Source organism: Aphelocoma coerulescens, chromosome 19 (genome assembly GCF_041296385.1).
Source record: "Aphelocoma coerulescens isolate FSJ_1873_10779 chromosome 19, UR_Acoe_1.0, whole genome shotgun sequence".
Taxonomy (NCBI): domain Eukaryota; kingdom Metazoa; phylum Chordata; class Aves; order Passeriformes; family Corvidae; genus Aphelocoma; species Aphelocoma coerulescens.
This window is the reverse complement of record NC_091032.1, coordinates 8,673,847-8,696,345: the sequence shown is the minus strand read 5'-3', so window position 1 is coordinate 8,696,345 and position 22,499 is coordinate 8,673,847. Positions and strand designations below refer to the sequence as shown.

General features: G+C 43.0%; 2 protein-coding genes across 6 annotated transcripts in view; both read right to left on the bottom strand.

Annotated features, from left to right (window-relative positions):
• Positions 1-6,565, bottom strand: part of BRIP1 (BRCA1 interacting DNA helicase 1) — a 48,619-nt gene extending 42,054 nt beyond the window's left edge. Inside the window, exons 1-6 of one of the 5 annotated variants that reach the window (XM_069033461.1) lie at positions 6,515-6,565; positions 5,511-5,638; positions 4,806-4,917; positions 4,201-4,395; positions 3,794-3,921; positions 2,826-2,963 (exon numbers count right to left, since the gene is read on the bottom strand). In XM_069033461.1, coding sequence (XP_068889562.1) covers positions 2,826-2,963; positions 3,794-3,921; positions 4,201-4,395; positions 4,806-4,917; positions 5,511-5,603 — 666 coding nt within the window. In that variant the 5' untranslated portion in view covers positions 5,604-5,638; positions 6,515-6,565. The other 4 variants (XM_069033460.1, XM_069033464.1, XM_069033463.1 and 1 more) reach the window with 4 other exon arrangements.
• A 257-nt stretch (positions 6,566-6,822) lies between these two features.
• Positions 6,823-21,820, bottom strand: INTS2 (integrator complex subunit 2). The gene is made up of 24 exons (XM_069033370.1): positions 21,491-21,820; positions 20,877-21,015; positions 20,141-20,243; positions 19,864-19,977; positions 19,395-19,525; positions 19,135-19,308; positions 18,404-18,630; positions 17,764-17,889; positions 17,133-17,204; positions 16,917-17,031; positions 16,205-16,273; positions 15,905-16,039; positions 15,320-15,496; positions 14,976-15,084; positions 14,171-14,275; positions 13,530-13,694; positions 13,181-13,382; positions 12,530-12,655; positions 11,738-11,927; positions 10,553-10,795; positions 9,447-9,554; positions 8,945-9,050; positions 8,596-8,772; positions 6,823-8,366 (listed from the first exon to the last, which is right to left on the bottom strand). Exons 1-24 carry the CDS (start codon positions 21,781-21,783, stop codon positions 8,197-8,199), a joined length of 3,576 nt encoding a protein of 1,191 aa, XP_068889471.1. The 5' UTR covers positions 21,784-21,820; the 3' UTR covers positions 6,823-8,196.
• Positions 21,821-22,499: the final 679 nt, after the last annotated feature.

The following is a 22,499-nucleotide window of genomic DNA, read 5'->3' as shown; positions in this document are numbered from 1 at the left end:
TGCATTCTTAAAATACATCTTTAAATTTTATTAACAACAAGCTATTTTAATTCTGTATTTCTCTGAGAAGAATTGACTGTGGATATCACACAGTAAATACCTAATGTAGTGCTCCTCTCCCATTCCTACAGGAGAAAGAAAGCAAACTCTCCACTGAACAAGGGGTTTCCTTGGCAGGGTTGCCTCAAAGCACAGATTTTTACACTTATACCACAGAGATACTGGTTTAGCTGTAAAAAAATTGGAAAATGTTTCAATTTATCTATGAAGGAATTGGGGTTCAGGCTGATTAGAAATAATTCATATTAGGACAACAGAACTGCATTTCATAATACCCTCTGGCTTCAGAACTAAACCTGTTCTCAGCTGTCGGAATCTGAAAGAGGGATTTTCATTTGGAAGAGGGCAAAAAGAGATCCTCCTGTACTTTCTGCAGTATTTAATCAGAAACACCCAGTAACAGATGCCATTAGAGATCAAATATCAGCCTATATGGACCTTAGGCTAATGCAGCTTGTTTGTACTTCTGTCAGGGGTAGATAAAACAGCCTATCACATCAATATTTATATGGCAAAAACGTGGAAGTCCGATTAAAAAAGGAATAATCAAGTCCACCACCCTGTCCTGTGTGTAAAATAGAGCTAAACAAACACTGGGGCTGTGATCTTTGAAACACAAAGAGGTAAGAGGAGTTCTTCATATCTCCATCTACATTTCCCAGTTACAAAGCTGCCTGAATGCGGCAGCAGTGAATGCCTCTTGTGTGAAATATCACACAAGCACAATCTAGGGAGATATCAGCAGTGACATTACCAGAGCTTTTCAACTGCTCCTTTCGAAGCTCTCAGAAAGCCCAGTATTCTGCTGCTGCTGCAGCCTCTTGATTAAAGCACACAAAGCAGCTGTTTATCCTCCCCCAGTCACCAGCAGGTGAACCCAGTTCAATATTTATCATAGGCTTTCACAGATCACTGCTAACCAAGCAAACGTTTTAATTAAGCTGGAACTTGCTTCAAAGAGCTCATTCAAAACGTCAATCAGCAGGAAAAGGATCAGATACGGTGTCAGGTGAGAGCATGTAATACAAATCCACAACTTTCTTCATCCCATCGTGGTAAATTAGCCCATTCTGGAGTCCAGACCCTGATTGTAACAGGCTGCCAGTCCCCTGGAATGTGTAACAGAAGTCACTCAAACCCCATTGTGCAGGTTGTAAGCAATATGTTAAACTGCAATGGGCTAGCACATTAAGACAGATTCTTTTCACAGTTGTTTTTTGATACCCCAAGTGTTTGTTACACTACTCTCCATTTACTGTTTACTTTCTTTCCCTGGTAGAAACGGGGATTCCTTAACGCAGCTGCCCCAGTTTCTCAGGCCATATGCTTTGACAGCAGTAATCAAGAGAGTACCCTGAGGGTATAATTTCCCCTTTAACCCCACACTGGAACTGCTCTCCCTTGCAGGAGTTAATAGCAGAGGGCCAGAGATGGATTCCCAGGCTCTGGACTGAAAGTGGCTGAGAACAGGCTTGGATCCTCACCCACACATCTGCAGGTGTTGTGATGCAGCAGTGCTGGGCAGCACCTCTCATGCTCTTACAACAACCACCCCATTCTCCTTCTGGGATTATAAACAGGACTTGACAAGAAACTAAATTTGCTTTAAGCAGAGAACTGACCACTGCAAAACACAGGTTATTCAAAGGCAGGGTTAACTCAGTGAACAAGACAATGCTGCTATCCCATTATTGTATCACCCTAAATACACAGTCCATTATGGTAAGTTGAACATAAGCTCTGTTGACTTTATCTCCTAAGCCACACTATAAAGCATTTTTACACCTAACAGCCTATGCTGTGATGCTCTTCCTACTCTAAACTAAATGCAGTTAAGGCTCAGAACTACTAAATGAGAAATAAGGCTTTACTTCTGCAATTGTTTCTTGATACCAGACAAGTTCTCAGTCTGCTAAAGGAAAAGTTCTTCACAGCAAAGTAATACCTTATTCTTTCATTCTTAGAAAGAAACTTCAACAGAAATAATCCCCCTTCTTTCTTTTTAGGTTACATCTTTCTAAAGATGTAACTAACAGTACATAGTTTAGTTTTCAATTTTCTTCTATACAAGAAATTTCTAGAAGGTTTAAAACAAATTTTTCATGTACCCACACCAAAGTACCACAGGAAATTTTACAATCAGGAAGGATGAAAGGCCTTTTTATTTGAAAATCAATAGCACACTCTGGTGGCGTTTAGATTTCAAACTACCAATTGAAGCTCAGCGGCAAAATGCATTTCATATCTTATTCAAAAATCTACAGAGCTTTCCAAAATTAATAAAAACTACCTCCCATCAAATGGCCTACAACATAGATTCACTTTTGTCACGAAAATATTTAGCTCCCAGTATCTTACAGTAATCCTATAGCTTTTGGTTTCCTTTGTGGTGACTACATCACTAACATAACTTGGCATCTCACACTCAGCTCTCTACTGCCCCACATTTCTTCTACTGCTTTTCCTCCAACAAACATTTATGTAAAATCTAGCATTTTAAAACAGTAAGAAATGCAGAAAATGCCTAAAAAAGCTGCAGAAAGAGGTGCAAATTTGTATTTCAACTTCTGATGTGATATTTCTGCTATAGAAAGTGGTAATAAAAACCAAAACACTGGGGAACCTTTGCATTAGCTGTAACGGTGCAATGTTTGCTGAAACTTCATTAAGCTGCATTTCATGCAAAATCCCATCACATAAAATATTGTTTAAAATTGCTGTTCAACTAACACTCCTGATGTAAAAGATATTACTGTATTACTTACTGTCTGGGGAGCAAAACTAGTGGTTTTCATGCTTTTTTCAGAGTGAACAGTCAACTCTCCGTTTTTTCTCTGGTGATAAACTTCTAAAGCATCAACCAGCTGCACTCCTTTTGCAAAGCAGTGACGTTTTCTAACCTGCTGGGGAAAGAAACACTGTAAAAATGCACTGGGCAGAGGGATGTGCTCACACTGGCACTCCTGGTTTTGTTTCAGCTGAGTCTGTTATAGTAACTGGGCATCACTGTTTGTTAACAATTTAACCAAATCTAAGCCACACAAAAGTAACTTGGGAAAAGCTATAAAGTTTTAATTATTAAAAAAATCTGTAGTTATTACTGAGTTTTTCTGCTTTGCTTTCCCACTGTTACAAAATTTACAGAAATTATAATACCATAAGCTGACCACTTCCATAACAAAAACAAGAAATAAATTCAAGCCACAATGATGTAAAAACTTAATCAGAAGTACAATGCTGTGCAGCAATGTAAAAGCCATTTAAGGGCACAGCTGAACAGAAGTCCTCAGCCATGTGACACTAACAGTGACACAGATGAAAACAAAGAAGAAACACCGTGCTCCACAGATCAGCCAGAGATATCTACATCTGACAGGACAGAAACCAGAACTCTACAGTATTTGTATTCCTAATGCATATTTACAACAGCACTTTCAACTCTAGAATCTCATACTTTGGCTTCATATTAGAGATGTACTGGGAATAAATATATTTTGGGGATATTACCTGTTTAAATGTGAAAGATTTTAGGACAGGGTATAACAAACAATTTAGTGCAACAACGGGCTCCTTCATAACAAGTAACAATAAAAATGAACAAAACCCTGTCACTCCGAACTGTGACTGTGACATGACTCAGTTATTTCTTACACCCTCCTCTGTAACATTAATTGGGATTTGAGTTTGGTTGAGCTACACCCAGATGATTTCACTGCCAATAAACTCTGCTCACCTGCTGCTCTGTTTCTAAAGAACGAATCCTTTTCCTGTCGACTTGAAAGTCATCATTCTCACTGTCACGAAGAGATAACTTTTTTTTGGCAGACAGTTTTGAAGCTAGTGTTTCATTTTCCTTACATTCTGTAATTAACAAAATAAAATGGATGTCCATTACTAGGCATGCATTAAATAAGGGCAATATTTTAAAGTATAATTACTGCAGAATAGTAACTGCTAGAATTACTACGAATATATATGATGTAGGAAACGGTGTTAGACATTTCTAGACACATTAACCACCACAGAGATTTCACGCAGGGCAGAACCACGTCTGTTACTATGATGGTAAAAAAACATTCCTGGCTTGAAAGCAGCAGTTACTTCCAGAAGAGAATTTTAGCTGCCTCTGTATGAAGTTACCTGTGTTTGTCAATGGGCTTCCAGGTTGCCTGGAAGTTCCTGTGCCAGGATTATTGGCAGAAGAAGGAGCACTGTGAGTCCCACTCGTTGTAGCCTCGTTGCTCTTAGACTGGGAGTGACATTTGCAGTGACATGGTGGGGACGGCTCTGCCTTCCTCTCTTCCTTCTCACATGATGAGGTTGGCACTGATTTCTCTGAGGGACAAAGTCATTTGTCTGTCATTGAAAACCACCCCAGACTCTACACGAGAGCCTGAGGTGCAGAACAGTGAAGGTGAAAGTTCAGGTTAGAAGCCTGGTGTCTCTACAGTGCTGAGCAAGCTGTGGTCACCCTCTGAAGAACTGCAGTGCACAGAAAGGAAAACACCTCCCCCTTTCCATCCAATCCACACAACTACAACCCTGAAGGATTTTCTTCCAAAGTTCCAACAGCCACGTTCCCTTATGGATCTACATCCAGCTCAGCATTACTGCTTTATGCTGCCATTAAGGCAAGGTGTCCAGTGGGGGACAAAGACCTGAAACTAAATGTTGAAAGGCTGATGAACAATAATTAACTATTGTTCATTTTGTAACAAAAATTACGCAGGCACTAAGACACTTACCATACAAAGACTGCTGCCACGATAATGCAGAACAAAGTAATGCCAAGCTTTTGCCACTTCCTGTAGGGCTCTCCAGCAAACAGTGCTGCCTGTTATTCAAGCCTTTAACAATCTTTAAGGGGAAGAAAAGAAACAGAATTAACAGAAAACAAAGCAGATGTCTTTAGCTAATCTTAGCAATAACGTCCTAATGTCCAGCCTAAACTTCCCCTGGCACATCTTAATTCTGTGCCCTCTTATCCTGTTGCTGGTTAAAACTCTTCAAAAATGTTTAAATATAAACGCAATAATTCATTCTGAAAAAGTCCTCAAAAAATTAAAACTTAGTGAAATATTGCTATATATATTTATTCGGCTTAAACAGCGTGTTGTACTAAATCATTCCCCCCTTGAAAACTTGAATATTTATAGACAACTGTTATTACAGTATACCTAGATAAATAACCATATATTTACACCACACGGAACTTATTTCTTGGCATAAATGCTCCCAAATCCAAAATGTACTTCAGCATTCCCTAACCATGGTCCAGATATTGCACAGCACAGACAACACTGAGTTGCCACCACTGAAATTCTCAAGACACTGCGGGCTCTGAATTTAATGTGTGTCAGTTTTCTAAATGCTGACAGAGATTTCTGAATTTCAAATACTGGAAAACACAACCTCTTATTCTGGCAAATGCCAGTACAAATTCGACTCACAGCATTCATCATAGCGAGCTGGGAGGGGTAAGCCTTGCAGGGGAAGAGGATCTTCACCCCCCCAATTGTATATTCTGCCCCATCAGAAGGCATTGCAAGTTTTTCTCCCGTTTACTTCAGGTTTAGAACTGCAATTAAAATACAGAATTAGTAACTCAATACTAACAAACAGGCAAAACCTGAAACAAATGCAGCACCAAATGAAAACAAGGAGAAGCTGTTAACCTGGTAACAGCTCAGGATATTAAGAGAATTGGAATACAGGAATTTATAACACACATAATTATTTCAGACTTGGTCCACATTACAAGCAAGAGCAAGTTGTCACCAGCTAAAGAGTAGCATCAGCAATTAAAATAAAAACACGATGAACTGCACACACCAGTTCAGATTCCATTAGTCAGACTGGAGATAGCTTTTCAGCGCTGACAAAGTTAAGAGAGCAACTTTAAACTGGTAGATTCCCTGGGATAAATGAACTCACTGACATGTGTGTCCTCATCTGCCTCTTAATAATTAAACATATACATCGAAAGACCACCAATGTATTGCATGTTTCGGCTTCATCACCGAGTTTCTCAACAGGAAAAAGCAATTCTAGCAAAAGGAGATCACTGACATGAGTTTACATCCAACCCCTCCTTCTTAAAGCAAAGGCCACCACAGTAAAAGGCTTTTTCCCAACCAATTCTGGAGGGTGACTCGCTGAAACGAGCACTACTCCGAATTAAGTTTGCCCCTGAGGAGGAGGAAGGGCCCGGGACACTGCGGAGACCCTTCGCGGTGTGATCAGATCCATCAGGAGCGCACCGGGCGCTCCCCCCAGCGACATCTCGATCCGGGCAGAGCTGCTTTGCCTCCTGAGGGCAGGCGGCGCTCAGGAAGCAGTGGGGCCGCCCCAGCCCAGCCCACACAGCGGCACCTGGGCGTTCGCTTCCTCTGTGTGCTCGGCGAGGCGGCAGCGCCGGCAGCCGCTTCCCCCCGCGCCCCTCACGGCCCCGCACCTGGGCAGCGCGGCCCCTCAGCGCCCTCCGTCCTTCCCGCCTCCGCCCCAGCCAATCAGCTGACAGGAAAGGGCCGCGCGCCGCCAGTCAGCAAAGCGCACACTGGAGCGTTCCCGCCCCCAGCTCTGCGCGCCGAAAGCCAATCACAGGGCGCCTTGTTGGCTTCCGGGTTGTGCGCGTTGCTAGGCAACCGCGCGCCTTGTGAAATACTCGAATACTTGTTATTGGCCTTTATCATGATTATCATGAATTATATCATCATATTATTCTATTATTTGGGTTTGTATTTATTATAAATGAATTGTATAAGCATTGCATACTATTACTTGGTATCATTATCATTATTATTAGTAGTAGTACTATTATTATCATCCTTGTTTTAAGTCCACAGAAAACACAATGAAAAAATTAATAGTTTTCATAAAGTCAGTGTCTTTTCACTACTGCCACACACAGAAGCCCCAAGTTCTTCTCTTCTTGTCAGGTGTCTGTGCCCCCTGTTGTTTTCTTCAGGTGAAATTTGGGATGAATCTGGAAAACTTAAGATCAATACAGGCAACCCCTTTGAATTTCAGTCGTAGTGTTGTTGGTTTTTTTATTTAAATACCACTACAGCATATAAAATTACACTTGGAACTGAGGAGAAAAAAAATACATACATTCAGATTATTTACATAATTTACATTAAGATGACAAAAATACACTCGGTAGGCAGATGGTGATATGGGGTGTTCCAGCCAGGAATCCTGGAACACAAATCCACAGGGGTTTTCCCACATTTCCATGTGGTAATTCCATCTTTATATGCAAAAGAACAACCAACTCCATGATGGAGCACAAAGGATTTGGCCTTGGAAGTGCTTTGGCATGGCTGAAATCTGTAATTCCTCTCCTTATTCCTCTGCACAGTCACACTCAGCATCCATTTCTTTTTTTAATCTTATCCTGATGACAGCTCAAGATACCTCCACTCATTTCTTCAAGTCTTTTTCATCTTTTTTAAGTTAAAAAATGTAAAACCATCTGAGGTGCATTCTTTAAAAAATCACATTTATATGCCTCGTTTTTACTATCAGTACTTTTTTTTTTTTTTAAAGACCAGTTTCAAACCCTCAGTGAAGGCTGGCTGATCTTTAAATTAAGTTCCTGACCTCATGAACTTAAGCTTCGACCAATGGTTTGATACCCAAATAAAAGTGAAAACATTTTCTTAGAACTCAGTGTGATGGTGCAAGTTATTGACACCACTTTTTCAAGTATTCCTTGGAGTATTTTATTCCAACTTGCTCTGCAAGGCTCTGCAACTGCAGCTCATTTAACTCAAGCAAAGCACTTCAAATTTTTCTTCCCCATCATTTTGCTGTTTGCCCAACAAATTAAATATTCACTTTTCAGTGTTATAAAACCCTTCCAAGTGTGTTGCTGCATCACTTCAGGAACTGAGCAAGCCTGAAAATCATGGTTTCCCTGGAAATTATTTACTGATCCCATCAGCCTCAGAAGTTTTCACTGAAAGCAACAAAATCCTGTTGAAAGGATTTTCTTCTCAGCTGTGACTGAATCAAATCAATGAAAAATGTGGACTTTTGCTCCAGTTCCTCAGTCCACTTTCACAGCTTTTTCCAAATTTAGGCACCATAAACAGAGGGAAAAGCTACAGTACAGCTTCCCTGGAGTTTTTCCTAAACTCCACTGACACTCATGTTAATTATTTCAATGATGGTGTTTTCCACACACTGGCACAGCCGAACATCGGGGTCCAGGCTTGCAGTGTCCCTGGAACAGCTTTTGCTGGAGGAATCTTTACAGAGTCCTGAGAAATCATGTGGCTTCTCCTTCAGCTGCTGCAGACCTAGTAAATGAAGCAGAAGCAGCAAAATACATCTAAGCAAGTATTGACAGTTGTTATTTTACAGCCGTAACACAAATATGGATGTCATGAGAGTGCAAAGGTGAGCCAGCACTATTCCAGGCATCAGCACTCACCCCCCACAGGTTATTTCTAGAGACACCACAACACTTCTGTTTTCAGTTCCCTAGGTCTGACTCCTTTGGGGTGTATTTTAAGGTTCTTGACTTACGGGTGATGATGGGGTCGAAGTCCCGTGTCTGTGTAGCAACATCAGAGGCACAAACTTGTCCTATTTGGATCAGCAGGGACATGATGTCCTCATAGAGGGGAGGAAAGGCTTGGCAGAAGGACACCAGGCAAGGCAAGGTGGGCATGAAAAACGTGTAACGCTTGGACTGGGTCAGAACTGCCAAGCAGAAGAAAATGGAGAAGTAAAAATAAATGATTATGAAATCCAATCAAGAACTGTTGTTGCATTTACAACAGCAATTAGACACTTAGATAAGACTGCACTCAGCCTAGAGAAATCATTCTGGCTCCCACAGCAGCGAATTCTGGGGTTCCTGGGGTGATGATACCTGTGAGCAGGGTCCCCATCACGTTGATGGCCAAACGAGCCACGCTGAGGGATTTGGGCAGGGCATACTGGATACACAGATAGGAAAGCAACTGGATGGCAAAGATCTGTCAAGTAGGGGACAGGCAAGAGACAGAAGCAAGAGATGAGCAACAAAGCACCACACAGTTTACAATGCAACCCTGATAAAAGATATTTAGGTCTGATATGTTCCAGTTTTAACCTTAGTTGATCAGCAGTAACTCAATATTAGAAAGGATTAAATAAGAGCAACTACAAAGTTGGTTTGATAAAGAAACAGGGAATCTTTAGGCCCAACAAATTCCAGTTGTCTGCAATGCCAGGTCTTTAATTTAAGGTAAAAGTGCTACAAATATTACCTTAATATCCCAGACAAGTTAGAACAGGACATTTTTAGTAACTATTTTATTCCCTCCCCTCAGCCACTATTTCATCAGGGCTAATACCCACAGTGATCCTCCAGCCAGGTGACTGCACAGTACCTGTTTTTCAAGTTCAGGCTGGGCAATGAGCTCAGGAATGAAATCCAGACAGATGTGCATGGATGGGATCCCAGCCACTGTCAGTGCCAGAAGCTCACATGGATAACCCTGTGGGATTAAGAAAACAGATGTGCCAATGCGTCACAGGCGTGTTTTAAAAGTCCTGCTTCAACGAAGATTTTAAATTATACCTGTGTTAATGCTTTTTTTAAAATGAATATATTTGTAACTCCCTTTTGTTCAGAGTTTGCAGCAGGCCTGTAATGCCAAGGCAACAAGAAGCAGGCTGGGTACAAACCCAGGGTCTGAATTAGTTCTCTACCCTCAATATTTAATGAATTATTTGCATGGAAACTCTCCCTCCACCCCCCAACCAAACCCAGACTGCAGTGACCCTTTCCTTCTGGGTCTTTCCTGTGTTCTGAATTTCACCATCAGCCCCAACTTGTTCATTTCACAACTGCCTCATAATGACTTTTTTATCACTTAATCAGTTCCAGGTCAAGGTAAGTTAACTCCTTGTAAAGAGTCTGCCATCTGGCAAGGAGTAATTTAATATGCATTAAAAACACATTTCTATTTTAAAAATTGCTAATCTTTCCTCTCTTCATTTCTTGAAGGTGCTCAGCTGCTTTGGCAGGGCCAACCTTTCTCCTTCCACTCTAAAGAGATAAACTGTGCCCTAACAAAAAGGAAAGATAAGGAGATGTTTACATTTGAAGCCAAATGAGATTTGAATAATGGGAATATTAATTTAAAAACATGGCCAGAAAAAAATAACCCACAAAAGATGTGGAACAAGTAATCATAAGATGATTGGGGCAGTTTTCCTTGGCCTAGATGGACAAATTTAAGAAGGGCAGAGGCACAAAGTAAGTGTTAAATGATGAGGAACAGGCAGAGTTTAGGTGCAGCCTTCTTACCACAACCAAGACACCAAGCACTGAAATAGGGAGGAAGTGTGAGCTCTACAAATTGGAGGAGACAGGAAGGGGAAAAGTGGGTTGTTGTAATTTCTGAGGAACATTCAGCAGCCCCCAACCACTCCACTTGGCTCTTTGCCAAGCTGACAAACCAAAAGAGAGCTAAAGCAGCGCAAAGCAGACCTGGAAGTGCACGAGTTTGACGATGTTGGGGTCAGCAATGTACATCTGGTGCAGCAGGCAGCAGATGAGGCACTGCACCTCCCGCAGGTTGCACAGCAAACTCTCCTCCTCCTCTGCCTCAGCAGCCTGCGGGCTCGGGGAGCTCTGCACATCCCTCAGTAAATCATGAGCAGTGCTGCTCTGGCCCTTCTCTTCTTCTGTAGGCAGGCAGATCTCCAGAAGGATCTGCACAGCAGCGCTGTCCTGTGGAGAAAAGCCACAGCAGATGCTTAAAAAACTCCTAGTGAAATAAAACAAATCAAATACAAAATAAGGACAATTTAAGAAATGGAAGATTGCCATGTGATTAGGATTTCTACCTACAAGTTTTTTTAAGTGCAGAATGAAAATGACTCAGCTCAAGAATCACAAATTCTGTAGAACATTTTAAAAACTTCAACACTTTATCTCAATCAAGACTCAAATTTAAAAAGGCTGAATCCAACAGATTAACATAATCACAGATAAAAAGAGTCAATTCAATGGAATCTCGTATTACTTCAAAATAAATATCCACTGGTCCCTTAAAGCATCCAGAGCAGACAAAATATGCACAAGGCCATGTAATTCACAGTATTCATGGGAGACCACCTTGCTCATTTAAATATAAAACTTCCCATTAACTCAAAAATCATGTTATAATGGGAACTTCCTATGTGACATTTTTCCAGACAGAGGGATGAAGAGATGTCTGTGAAACAGGATTACTCAAGAATTTCCATAAGGTCAAGCTAAGGAAGTGAACCATCCTTCAGCCTCCCACTTTCCAGTGCTGGCTGCTTCCCTGAAACACCTTTCAGATGATCAGACATAGGTCTGTCACGTTTATTGATGTTTTACTGCTCCAAATCCAAGCACAGAAACAGCCTCTGGATCACACAAGCACCAAGGCAAAAGGGCTGGTAAGCAGAACTCTTCTGTTCTGACAGAACAACCACTATCAAAGCAGTAAATCAGCACAATGCTTCAGACTAGAAAAAAGAAAGTATTTAACCATCTGAATAGAGAGGAAGTTTTCTTTTCCATGGTAACAGAAGTTGGTAAAAAAACGAATTTAAAAGGTCTCCTTTTTTAATTTCCTGTTTCTGCATTTCTCTTTTAGCTCTGTTTTTCCTCACATTGTGTAATATCCATTTCTTCCCTTACCTGAGCAGCAAGCAAAGCATTTTTTAGTTCTTCTCTTGTAACTTCTGGGGCCTCTGGACCCATTGCATTGTTTTGGGATGGCCTAATGTCCTGCTCTGCTGTTTCTTTCAGGTGAGCATTAAGGTAAGCTTTTGAAGCAAGAAGATACCCATTCAACATGTGCAAAATGATATCCATCAGAGGAGGACTCCTGATATGGGAACACAGTAAAATAAAGACATTTCAGTAACATGAACAAACTAAAAGCACTCCCAAAGGCTGTAGCACCACAGCTCCTCCTCTGGCATCACTGACATCTGGAGGAACCAATTTCTAAGTACTGCAAAGACTTCCCTGGGAAATGAAGCAAATCTGCCTTTGTCACATCCATCAAGCACCCACTGGCAGAAACTGTTGCCCAAAAGGATGGAAAACCTACAGGCCCAAGAGGGACGGCACAAGAGCTGGAAGGATGTTACAGCTACGACCTCACCCACCACCCCATGGAGCAGCCATTCCAAACATGCTGCAAAGTCTATTTACCACAAATTCACACACCCAAATCCAGAATGGATGAGCCATGTGCAAATCCCAAAGTTTCCAAAACACAGCTGAGCACTCAGACGGACAGGACTAAATGCTGGAACAGCAGGCCCAGCTCCTCGGTCCTCAGGCCAAGCTTAAAACAACACAGATGCAACTGCCAAGCTCCTGTGATTAGTTTGCAAAGATGTTTTGAAGTGCTGAAAGCTTTTAGAAGTTTTCTGATGGACACCTTTATGTTTAGCATTCACTGTGTAGCAGCACACTCACCTGTGAACTCTCTGATCACACCTCAGTACAATCAGGGGATCAATCATCAGATCATTCTGGGTGTATTTCTGCTGTCGGACTATTTTTGCTGAAGGCTGCAGGGCATTAACAGTCATCACCCACAACCTAAAATGAGAATATTCTCATGATTTTTTAATAGAAAATTTTTATAAGAAAAGGGGTTTCCTAATCATTTGGTCACTCAGCCATATTTTTCTAGGCCTATCAAATAGCAAAACCCCTATTTTCAGCCCTTGAAGTTAACCAAGATGCAGTTAACTTACACTCCCCAGGCTTACAGCAGTTTTCACTGCAGTAGAGCATCTACTTCATTAAAAAAGCCATTTTTTTACCAAAGTGAGTTCCTGTTTCATCAGTAATTCACATAAACAATAGACAGTATAAAGCTACACTCCTGTATTTTAAACTGAACTGGTGACTTCCTTTCCCCTGAGAACAAGAACCACCTTCCTTTTAAATGCAAAGGTTTAAAACGTCCACAAACCAAAAAGAAATGCAGCTCCAACACAATCTATTCAGTCACAGCCTCCAATCTGCCAGATAAAGGCATTGTGTCATTATTTTTAAAAGGGGAAGTGGCCTCCCACCTACGTGCACCAAGAAGCCAAACAGTATTCTGAGTCTTGATACCTTCTGGGCATGACAGTGTTCAGAACCATCCAGAGTTTATTGACAGCCTGCAGAATCCCCCGTGGGACTCCAGCTTCCAGCAAGAGATTCATGTTTGAGGTCAACACTTCTGCATAGGGGATCAATTCTCCAGCTGAGAGAAGGGTCAAATGTTCCAGGATCTGCATCAGCTGGGTGTGATTTCCAGGAAGCATGGAAAAGGCTGTAAACAAAAACAACGGGACCTTGGTAAAACTGGACTTCTGACATTTGAAGCATTTCTGCTGTACCAAGGCAGTATAATGACCCTTCCAAATCCACTATATTCCAACCCATTTGGAAAGAATTTACTTGGAATGAAGTCATTTACCTTCTTGGAGCTGTTTGGGAGAGTGGTTCTTGGCCATGTTGGTGAGGAGCATCCTCCTGAGCAGGGCGTCAGTGCCGGTGATCTGCTCCTCGCAGATCCAGTCGTCCACGATGCACAGGTGTGGGTAGTTGGTGGCCAGGAGCCTCAGCAGGGCAGAGTGCAACCCTTGGGGACATCAGGGACATTCACAGCTCAGCTTTGAGCAGCTGCATCTCTCACCTGAACACATCTGGGCCTTTCATTTCAACCACTGACCTGTAGTGAATCACTGCCAAGCAGCTCAGTGAGGTGCACGTTCATAACCTGATCTTCTAACTCCGACAGAGAGGAAAGGTTACCCTTTGGAAAGGTGGGAGGACTCTACAGTATAAACTCTTAAACTCAGCCTGGAATATTCAACGTTCTCACGTAATTCCTACCCTAAAACCTGCCCTAGGGAGGTAAGACCCACTTGAAAAGGAACTGCTTTCCTCACACTTTCACTGTCACTCTTCAAACATCTCTGCAATCTCAGTAGCTACTCCTGAGAGATTTCAAAAGCAGTAAAAATGAAAGCAAGCTATGAAAAAAGCAACAGCCACTGAGCTGAGAACACTCAGCCTTCCTTCTCATGCACTTTAGACCTTCACACACATTTTTACCTCCCAGCTCCTGCTGTAGCCCCTGTGCCTGCCGGATGAGGTACTTGATTGGAATCTGATCCATCAATGCTGAAGAGTAGGACTTGGGTTTTCTCTGCATTGCAGCTACAAGGGAACAGGACAAGAAATCAAACGTAACAGTTACAGCTAAAAACAAGTATTTCCCCAACTGGATCAATAAAGAAAATGTAAAGCACTGGTCTCTATCCAGGTAAAATCAAGAAAATATCTGTAATTGATTTTACAGTGTTTCAGGCTTCCTTGATTAGCATGAAGAAAAAAGACTGAAGAATGCTGGAAGTTTTGCACCTTTAAAAGGGCTGGTAAAAACACACAGCAGATATAAACACTCAATTTTCACTGAAGTTTAATTTCATCAATAAAATACACAGCAGTCTTTTAGCACTGATTTAAAGTCTCCATTTCAAAGGCAAAAACAGGAGCATTAAGTATTGCCAACTATAAAATTGCCAACTCAAAGAAAAGTGTGACCAAGGTTGATGACACGTGAATAAATGAAGAAGTCAATTATGAAGTCTTTGTTAATTGTTACATTCATTAGATGCTCATAAACATTTCTTGTAACTCTTTGGCCAGCTTGGACCTCTGTTAATCTGCAAAACAAATTACTCAACTACAGAGTTTTAGCAGGAACTTTATGTCCTAAATCTCTACAGTAATGTTTTATTTAATACAAACTTCTTAAAGTTTTATGCTGTGCATGAATCTGACCACAGCATGACTTTTTCCTCTCTTTGCACCTAATTTTCAGTTATCTGTTTCCCTCTGATGTTCTCACATTTACCTAGAATCTTTGTGTTGGCCAGCAGTGCCTCTTCATAGGACAGAACATAGTAGAGGACGAGCAGTTGTGTGGTGATGCTGAAGCGCTGGGTGGGACGAGTATTTTCTCCCTGCACATAAAACCACACACAAAGGTCAGGTTGCAGTCCTGATTCTTGTGAAGAATAATTTGGGTTTACCTACAAATATGATGAATACCGAGTAACAAGATTCACTTAAAAACACGACTGTAGCAGGAAACAGTTTACAGGCAGTAAAGACAAAAAGTGAGGCAACTTAACACAAGTGCAAAATCCTGAATCACATTCACATAAAGTACATGAAAGATCCAAACAAGTCCATTACCCCAGAGAGTCCTTGGAAAACATTAAGGATCTCCTGTTCTGTGACAGGCTGATTGGTGGCCTCTGGGTTGGATTTAGATGCAGGAGTAAGGATGGAGTTAATGTAGACATCAATAAGGGGAAGCAGCTGAGGGTGGAGCGGGGTGGTGGTTTCACAGAGCTGCCGATAGATCCAGTCCTAGAAGAGAACATCCCATGACATGAGCAGCTGCCAGTTTGCTTTGTCTGCAAGTAAAACCCCTTTTAATAATGAGGCTTTGACTTTGGAAAGTGCAACATCAGTTCTGAATTGGTCATAAACCCTGGATCCTGAGTCACAAACAGAACTTGTCCTGGCTGGAAAATCATTCTGACTACGATGAAGCACAAATGGGGGAGAAAGACTTATTATTTTTAACTTCACTAAGTTGTGGTCTCTGGATTACAGAGCTAAAAATGGGCACCCTAACTTAAAACACAGTTCCTTCTTAAATTACATGGTAGTAAGGCACAAAATTCATCAAGAATTCTGCTCCTATAATTGAACCAGCCTGCAAAACCTCATCAGCATTCAGAATTACAAACAGAAATAAAACAAAGGTCATACCTTAATGGATACTTTGTGCTTGGTGAAGGAACGACTCTTTAAAAGCTGGTAAATGCAGTGAATAGGTAAAAAGCCAGTGATGTTGGCACTGAGGTTGCCTGTAACAGGCACACGGACAGCATGGGCTGTAACCACCTAAAGGAAAGATACAATTAACAGAAAAACACCACTTAGCACAAGGCACAAGGTGTAAAAGTCACAGAGCCACAGTCCTGACTGACATCTCCTTATTTTTGCAGAATACCCCAAAGGGAAAGGAAAGGGCAAAGACGGGGGAAAAAATCCCTAGGTTGAAAATACCTGTTCAGTGAAAATCTCCTGTGTGAAGATTGTCTTCATTCTGCTGAGTGAGCTGGGCTTAATAACAATCTGAAATTCAGAAGAAAGTACTTAAAATTGAAAGGCCTATCCTTCTTCTAACTAAATTTATTTTATAAACTGTTAACTTTTAGCCCTTTAAAACTTGTCTTGACTGGGATACCAGGAAAATGTTCACATTTGTACCAAATGTCGAACAGAAATATTTTCAAGTGTCACAAGTTCATCACCCCATGTCTTCCTTGTCCTAAAAACTCCCTACCCAGCTTTTACATCAGTGTGAGACACTGTTTCACAATAGTGAATTGTTGGCAAATGTCCTTTAGTAATTTACTGACATTAATTTTTACATATATAGATACTTCTTTTAATGATGTAAAATAAAAGCTTTGTAGCTCAATTTGGAAACTACTTCAATCAGTCTTCTAAGAAGTTCATTTCTTGAAAATAATGATTTCAACAGGGCAGCACTTTTTGAAGATACTTTTATCATAACACTCTTCTGTATCAAGAGCTATGCACATTTTAATGTTCTTTCAGAGGAATTATTACTCATTTTTCAGGTTACGTTTAGTGTAGGTATATTACAAAACTAAAGTTCTTTATATCAAAAATAAATACCTAAGTATCAAAACACAGCAAAAAGCTGATTTTAACAGACAAATGTACAGGCTAGAAATAGTTTAGGATTTACCTTCATTCCCAAGGTGGAACAAACCAAATCGATGATGGCACTGAGCTGGTTGCTGTGGAAGTACATGGCTACCAAGAGGAGCATCTCTCCAAAGGAAGCAGACACACCAGAAATGCTGATGACAACAAAGAGCAAGAAATACAGGAAATAGGTAAACAGGACATAAATAAATGTGAGATTACTGGAATCACTGAAAGAAATCCAGTCTGCTCTCACCTTTCAAAGTAGGCTTCTTCCTTTATCATCCAACTGAGCCACATCACCATGAGTTGCTCCTGTTCCGGGGTGCTGCACAAAGAAAATCCATAATAGATCCTTTTCCCAGAAAACCAGTGCTAGTTTCACTATCACTTGCAGAAAAGCCAGTATTTGAGGAATCTTACACCAGGAGACTTTTTGTCACTTTCACTGTAGCATCCAACTGCTGATAAACAGTGATATTTGGCACAATGGTCACTCCAACTGTCAGGCAACTTCCTTTTTGGAATGCACCCAGCAGAAAGCTACACCCCTGAATTATCTGCACTGCTTCTCTTTTGAACAGGGACTCTAAAGAATTTAGCCATGAGCTTGTTCCATAGAAAAGTGAACTAGCCAGGCCTACTTTGGTCTTCAAAAAACCACTCAAACTAAGTTCATGCTAATGATCCCCTCGCAAAAGACTTGCTATAAAACAAGAGTGAAATATCCATTCACTCACCGCAGAGTGAGACAAATCCCTTCCATCAACATATAGAGATTTTATAGAGAATTAGAGGGAAAAAAACTGTGCAGCTCTGGGAAGGGCATTGCCTTAATGGTGCTAAAACAGTCAGATGTTCCAAAGCTCCTCCTGTACTGAGAGTACCTGACCAGAGTGGAGAAGGCCAGGAGCATGCAGAAGGACAGGGACACAAAGCGGACACCGGCCGGGGTTGCGGGAGGGCGGCTCGTCATCAGCTGCAGGAGCTGCTCAGCTTCCTCATCAGTGGGCCTGAGCAGGACAGAGAACAAAACAAAGCTGGGGATTTAACAGGGAAGAGATTTACAGTCTCTCACAGTGGTTAAAGACTGAGTTTTCCCTGTTATTCAATCTATCAAGTTGGTAATTCTCTCTGAACTTAAAGACATAAAAACCTCTGTTAAGAGACAACAGTGAGAAAGCTTCCCCAGGATATAATCTTGCCTATTAGTACAAACTACTTAAATTGAAACTAACAATGCATAAAGATGCTACATTAGTACTCTCTAAAAAGTGAAAGCAAAGGAACAGAAATTCAAAATCCATACAATTACACACTGCTCCAACCATGTGGGTTTAGACTTCCCTTAACAAGTCTGCAGAAGTGATTTTGCAGCAACAGAGCTTCCCCTAGTACCGAAACTGGTGAGTCCAGCTGCAAGTTTCGAGGGCACAGTGGCATTAAGGCAGAAGTGCCCAAAGCCCTCATCCTCTGCTGAAATGGACAGCCATGAACAGAACCCCAGCGCATGAGAAGGCTCCTTACTTGAGGCCAGCAATGCCCATGAGAGCACAGTAGAGCCGCAGCAAGGCGCTGGCCTTCACCACGTGCTCCTCCTTCAGCCCTGAGTACACAGACACGTTGGGCTCCGTGTCAGCATCGGCCTCCTCCACAATGTGGGTGCTGCGCACTGTGGGCAGGATGCCCATGAGCTCCAGCAGCAGCTGCCTCCTCATCTGCCACAGCACAGAGCTGATGTTATCTCTTTTCCTCTGTGTAAGGGGTTAAAAGATGAGAACAATGTCAAATTCAGCCCATCGAACAACGTATTACTTAAGAGTTTCCACAGTCAAGGGAAGAGGGTTGTTTTATTTAAATAGGTTTTAGCACCAGGGCAACAGGCAACATGTGACCATATTAGAACAGCTTCTTACACCAAAATCCTAGCTTTAACTAAGTCAGCTGAGCAAGTCAAGATGCATCTTCCTACTGTGAACACTGAGGATGAACATACTTATCAGGTAAATATTACAAACATACAATTCCCTGGTTTCCATGCCTAAAAATCTCTCAGGGGCACAACCAAATAGCTGCTGCGTTCAGGAACACTATTTAGAGACCTGAGGGCCCCGTAAGAGGCTGCCTTGTAAAGACAGGTCCTTCAAGACGTGCAAAAGGATTTATGTGCATTCAAACATGCAGCCCACATCCAGAAGAGTTACAGCAAGCTACGAGAATATTTCTTTAAAAGCAGAATACTCAAAAGATTTTCCTACCTGTTGGCCGTTTCGGATAAAAGTTCCAAACCACGTTCGGACCTTTGCATTTGTTCCAAGCAGTAAACCACTCACAAAACACACCAGGTCACTCACTCCATCATCTGAGGATTCGTTCTTGGTGTGATCCAAGGTCAAAGCCACACCAAGACCTGGGAGGTGACACTCTTCCACCTAGATAAAACACTCAGGCTCAGCCATCTTTGTTGGGTTTGAAGCTTCAGGAAGGTTCTTAATGATGATTCTCGTGGCAGACTCACCACCATGCCCCGGACCCTCAGGGCTTGGGAAGGGTTCATCTTGCACAGGTGCCGAAGAGCTTCTGTTCTGCGCCGGCCTCCAACGCTTTCCTCATCCTGCCGCTCGCCATTCTTAATCAAACCTCTGCAGACTAAAGATCCAAAAGCAGCTGTGAGGAAATCCACCCTTCCTAATACAAATTTTCACCTCGTGTCTCAGTGGAAGGGACAAGAACTGTTAGCTAGGACAGAGCAGGTTCCTAGCCCCAGCCGTTCCCTGCCCAATCAGCCTTTGTAACGGTGACCTACAGACGTAAAGCTGTGACACACAACGAGCCTGGCCTACAAGTAGGCTGCAAAAAGTGGGAATCAACACGATCAGACGGCAGCATCCAGCAGTTCAAATCTGTGTAACTCGTGGGTTAGCCCAGAATTAACCACACTGATAGAAATCATTTCAAAAGCTGGAGAAGAAGCAGCTGTAACTCACCCTCGTTGAAGCTGTCAGGGACATTGGCCACCAGAAGGCAAAGGAACCAAGCTCCGTTCTTAACATGCAACAGAGCTTCGGCCACATCCACTATTGGCAACAGTGAGGGCAGCTCTGGATGGAAAGAAAGTGTTGAAAGTCACAATGTTTCACTGGGAAACAAAAAACCCAAGAGCTGCACAGCTTAGATTAACCTTAAATCTGTCACAACAGCTCCAAAAGCTTTTTGTTGTACTTGTGAGAAGGCAGAGAATACCATAAATACAGAACACCACACCTGCTTGTAAAATGCAGAGAACATCTGCTGCCTCCTCCAGGTAAACAGGACTCTCAAAGAGCTCAGAAGACTTGAGGAAAAACTCGCCGTTTGATTCTGACACCTGCAAGACAATATTTACCATCACTGAACAGGTTTTATGAAACAATTTATCTAAATCTGCTTTAAATTCAGCATGTTTAATAGATTAAAAACTGCGAAAAGCATAGAGCTATCAAAACAGAATAAGCAGGAAGTTTGTAGATTAAGAAGTATTTACTACTGGAACTACTTCAACACAGATGGTATCATTGCTTCTTTTCAGAAGACAGAAAAATAGCCCACTAACATTCTAAGTTTACACAAGGAAAATAAAATGTTTGGTGAGCAAGGAAGTGGGGAAAGGGAAATATGATGGCTGATACCACCTGCAATAGGAGCAAAGAATTGGATGGAGAAAAGTCATCACTTTATTTCCAAATTATTTCTGCACTGATAGATCACCAAATCACATTATGCTTGAGTACAGCGTATTATAGAGTCTCTATAACACCAGCAAAGACTTCCTTTAGGAAGTCACAAAGAGTTTAAGCACAAGCCACTGTTTAATCAGACTGAAACTTTGAATCTTGATAAAGCAGGTAAGGACTAGAGAAGAGTGCTCACACCACCAGCAGCACCAGAAACAGAACCAGTGTGTCAGCCAGTGCAATGTGCAACCTAAAACTCACAAATATCCAGCTATGAAGAAGTTCACCTTGTTCATAATGGCCAATAACTCGCTCAGCACCAGCCGGAGCCGCCGAGGAGAGTCACTGTGCTCAAATTCCAGCGTCAGCCCGTGCTGCAGCTGTGACACCAAGATGCTTTCTCCACTGCCACCTCCCAGCTTGTGCCTGGCACACAATTCAAAACAACAACTATTAAACGTTTCTGCAAAAACAGAAATGCTTTTGGTTAAAGGAAGGCAGCAGTTCTCCAGGGCTCTCTTCTATCCCGCCAAAGACCTGTAAAGACTGTTGTAATTGCAGTACAAGACAGCTAAATCAGTAGATCATCAAAATTTCAAGCGCTTCTACTCCCCAGCAGCACAGTCAGGAAAGCGCATGCACCTGACCTGTCCCTTCATCCCACAGAGCCGTCCCAGCCCTTCCCCGCCGGGGCAGCTCTCCCAGTGCACCCCACACCCTCCGCCGGGCACGGCGGGGGAAAAGATCCCTAGGACAGACAGTTAAACCCCAGGGCTTTCCTAGGAGGTTGTCAAGGGACACGAACGGCCGGGTTCGTCCGGCACTTAAACAGCTGCAACAACTGGGACAGCTGGAAAAGCCACACAGCGCTTCCGCCACAGATCTCCCTTCTCTGCGTTACCGGAGCTGCTGCTCCTTGCTGGCGTCCTGCTCCAGCGCGTGGAAGTCCACGGACAGTAGCGCCACGATGGAGTTGACCGCCTCGACCCCCGAGAGAAGCCGCAGGATCAGCTTCTTATCCTGCGCCCAGCTCTGGCTCTGGTCGGCGGGCGCGCACAGCGCCATGCGCACGAGGCAAGGCAGCAGCAGCCGCAGCTCGGGGTCGCTCAGCGCGGCCAGGCGCACCACGTCCACCTTCTGCATCGCCTCGAAGGCGTAGGGGCTGACGAACTGCAGCGCCGAGCACTCGGACATGGCGGCGGCACCGGCCCCTTCACAGCTCCCGCGCCCACCCGCCGCCGCCGCCACTACCGGGGGAAGCGGGAAGTGACGTCACGGCGGGAGGGCCGAGGGGCGGGAAGGCTGAGGGGCGGGAAGGAAGAGGCGGGAAAGGCTGAGGGGCGGGAAAGGCTGAGGGGCACCGCCCTCCCCGCCCCCTCAATAAACCCACATCACAATCAAGGCTTCATGAATAATTTATTCCATTTGAATTTTTTTTTTTTAAAAAGTATAAACCTTTTTTTTTTTTTCTTCATTTCCTCGATCACAATTTGTACAACTCAGTGTTTATGGCATTCGGCAGCAATAGTGTTTGTTCCTTAAATCGCTTTTTTGTTTCTGTGTTTTGTCACGATAAATACGACGGCAGCTTGGCCGAGGGCACATGGCGGCGGCTGTGCAAGGCTCCCCGGCAAATCCAGCCATGCCAGAGGGGTGTGGGAGCAGCTCCCTGACCTGTCCAGCCATGCCAGAGTGGCATTGAAGCAGCTCCTGGACCTGTCCAGCGGTGCCAGAGAGGCGGTGGTGCAGCTCCTTGGTGTGTCCAGCTGGGGTGTTGGAATGGCTTCCCAGTGCGTCCAGCCATGCCAGCGGCGTGTCGGAGCAGCTCTGTGGTGTGTCCAGCCGTGCCATCGGGGCGATGGAGCGGCTCCCTGGTGTGTCCAGCCGTGCCAGAGGGACGACATGTCCAG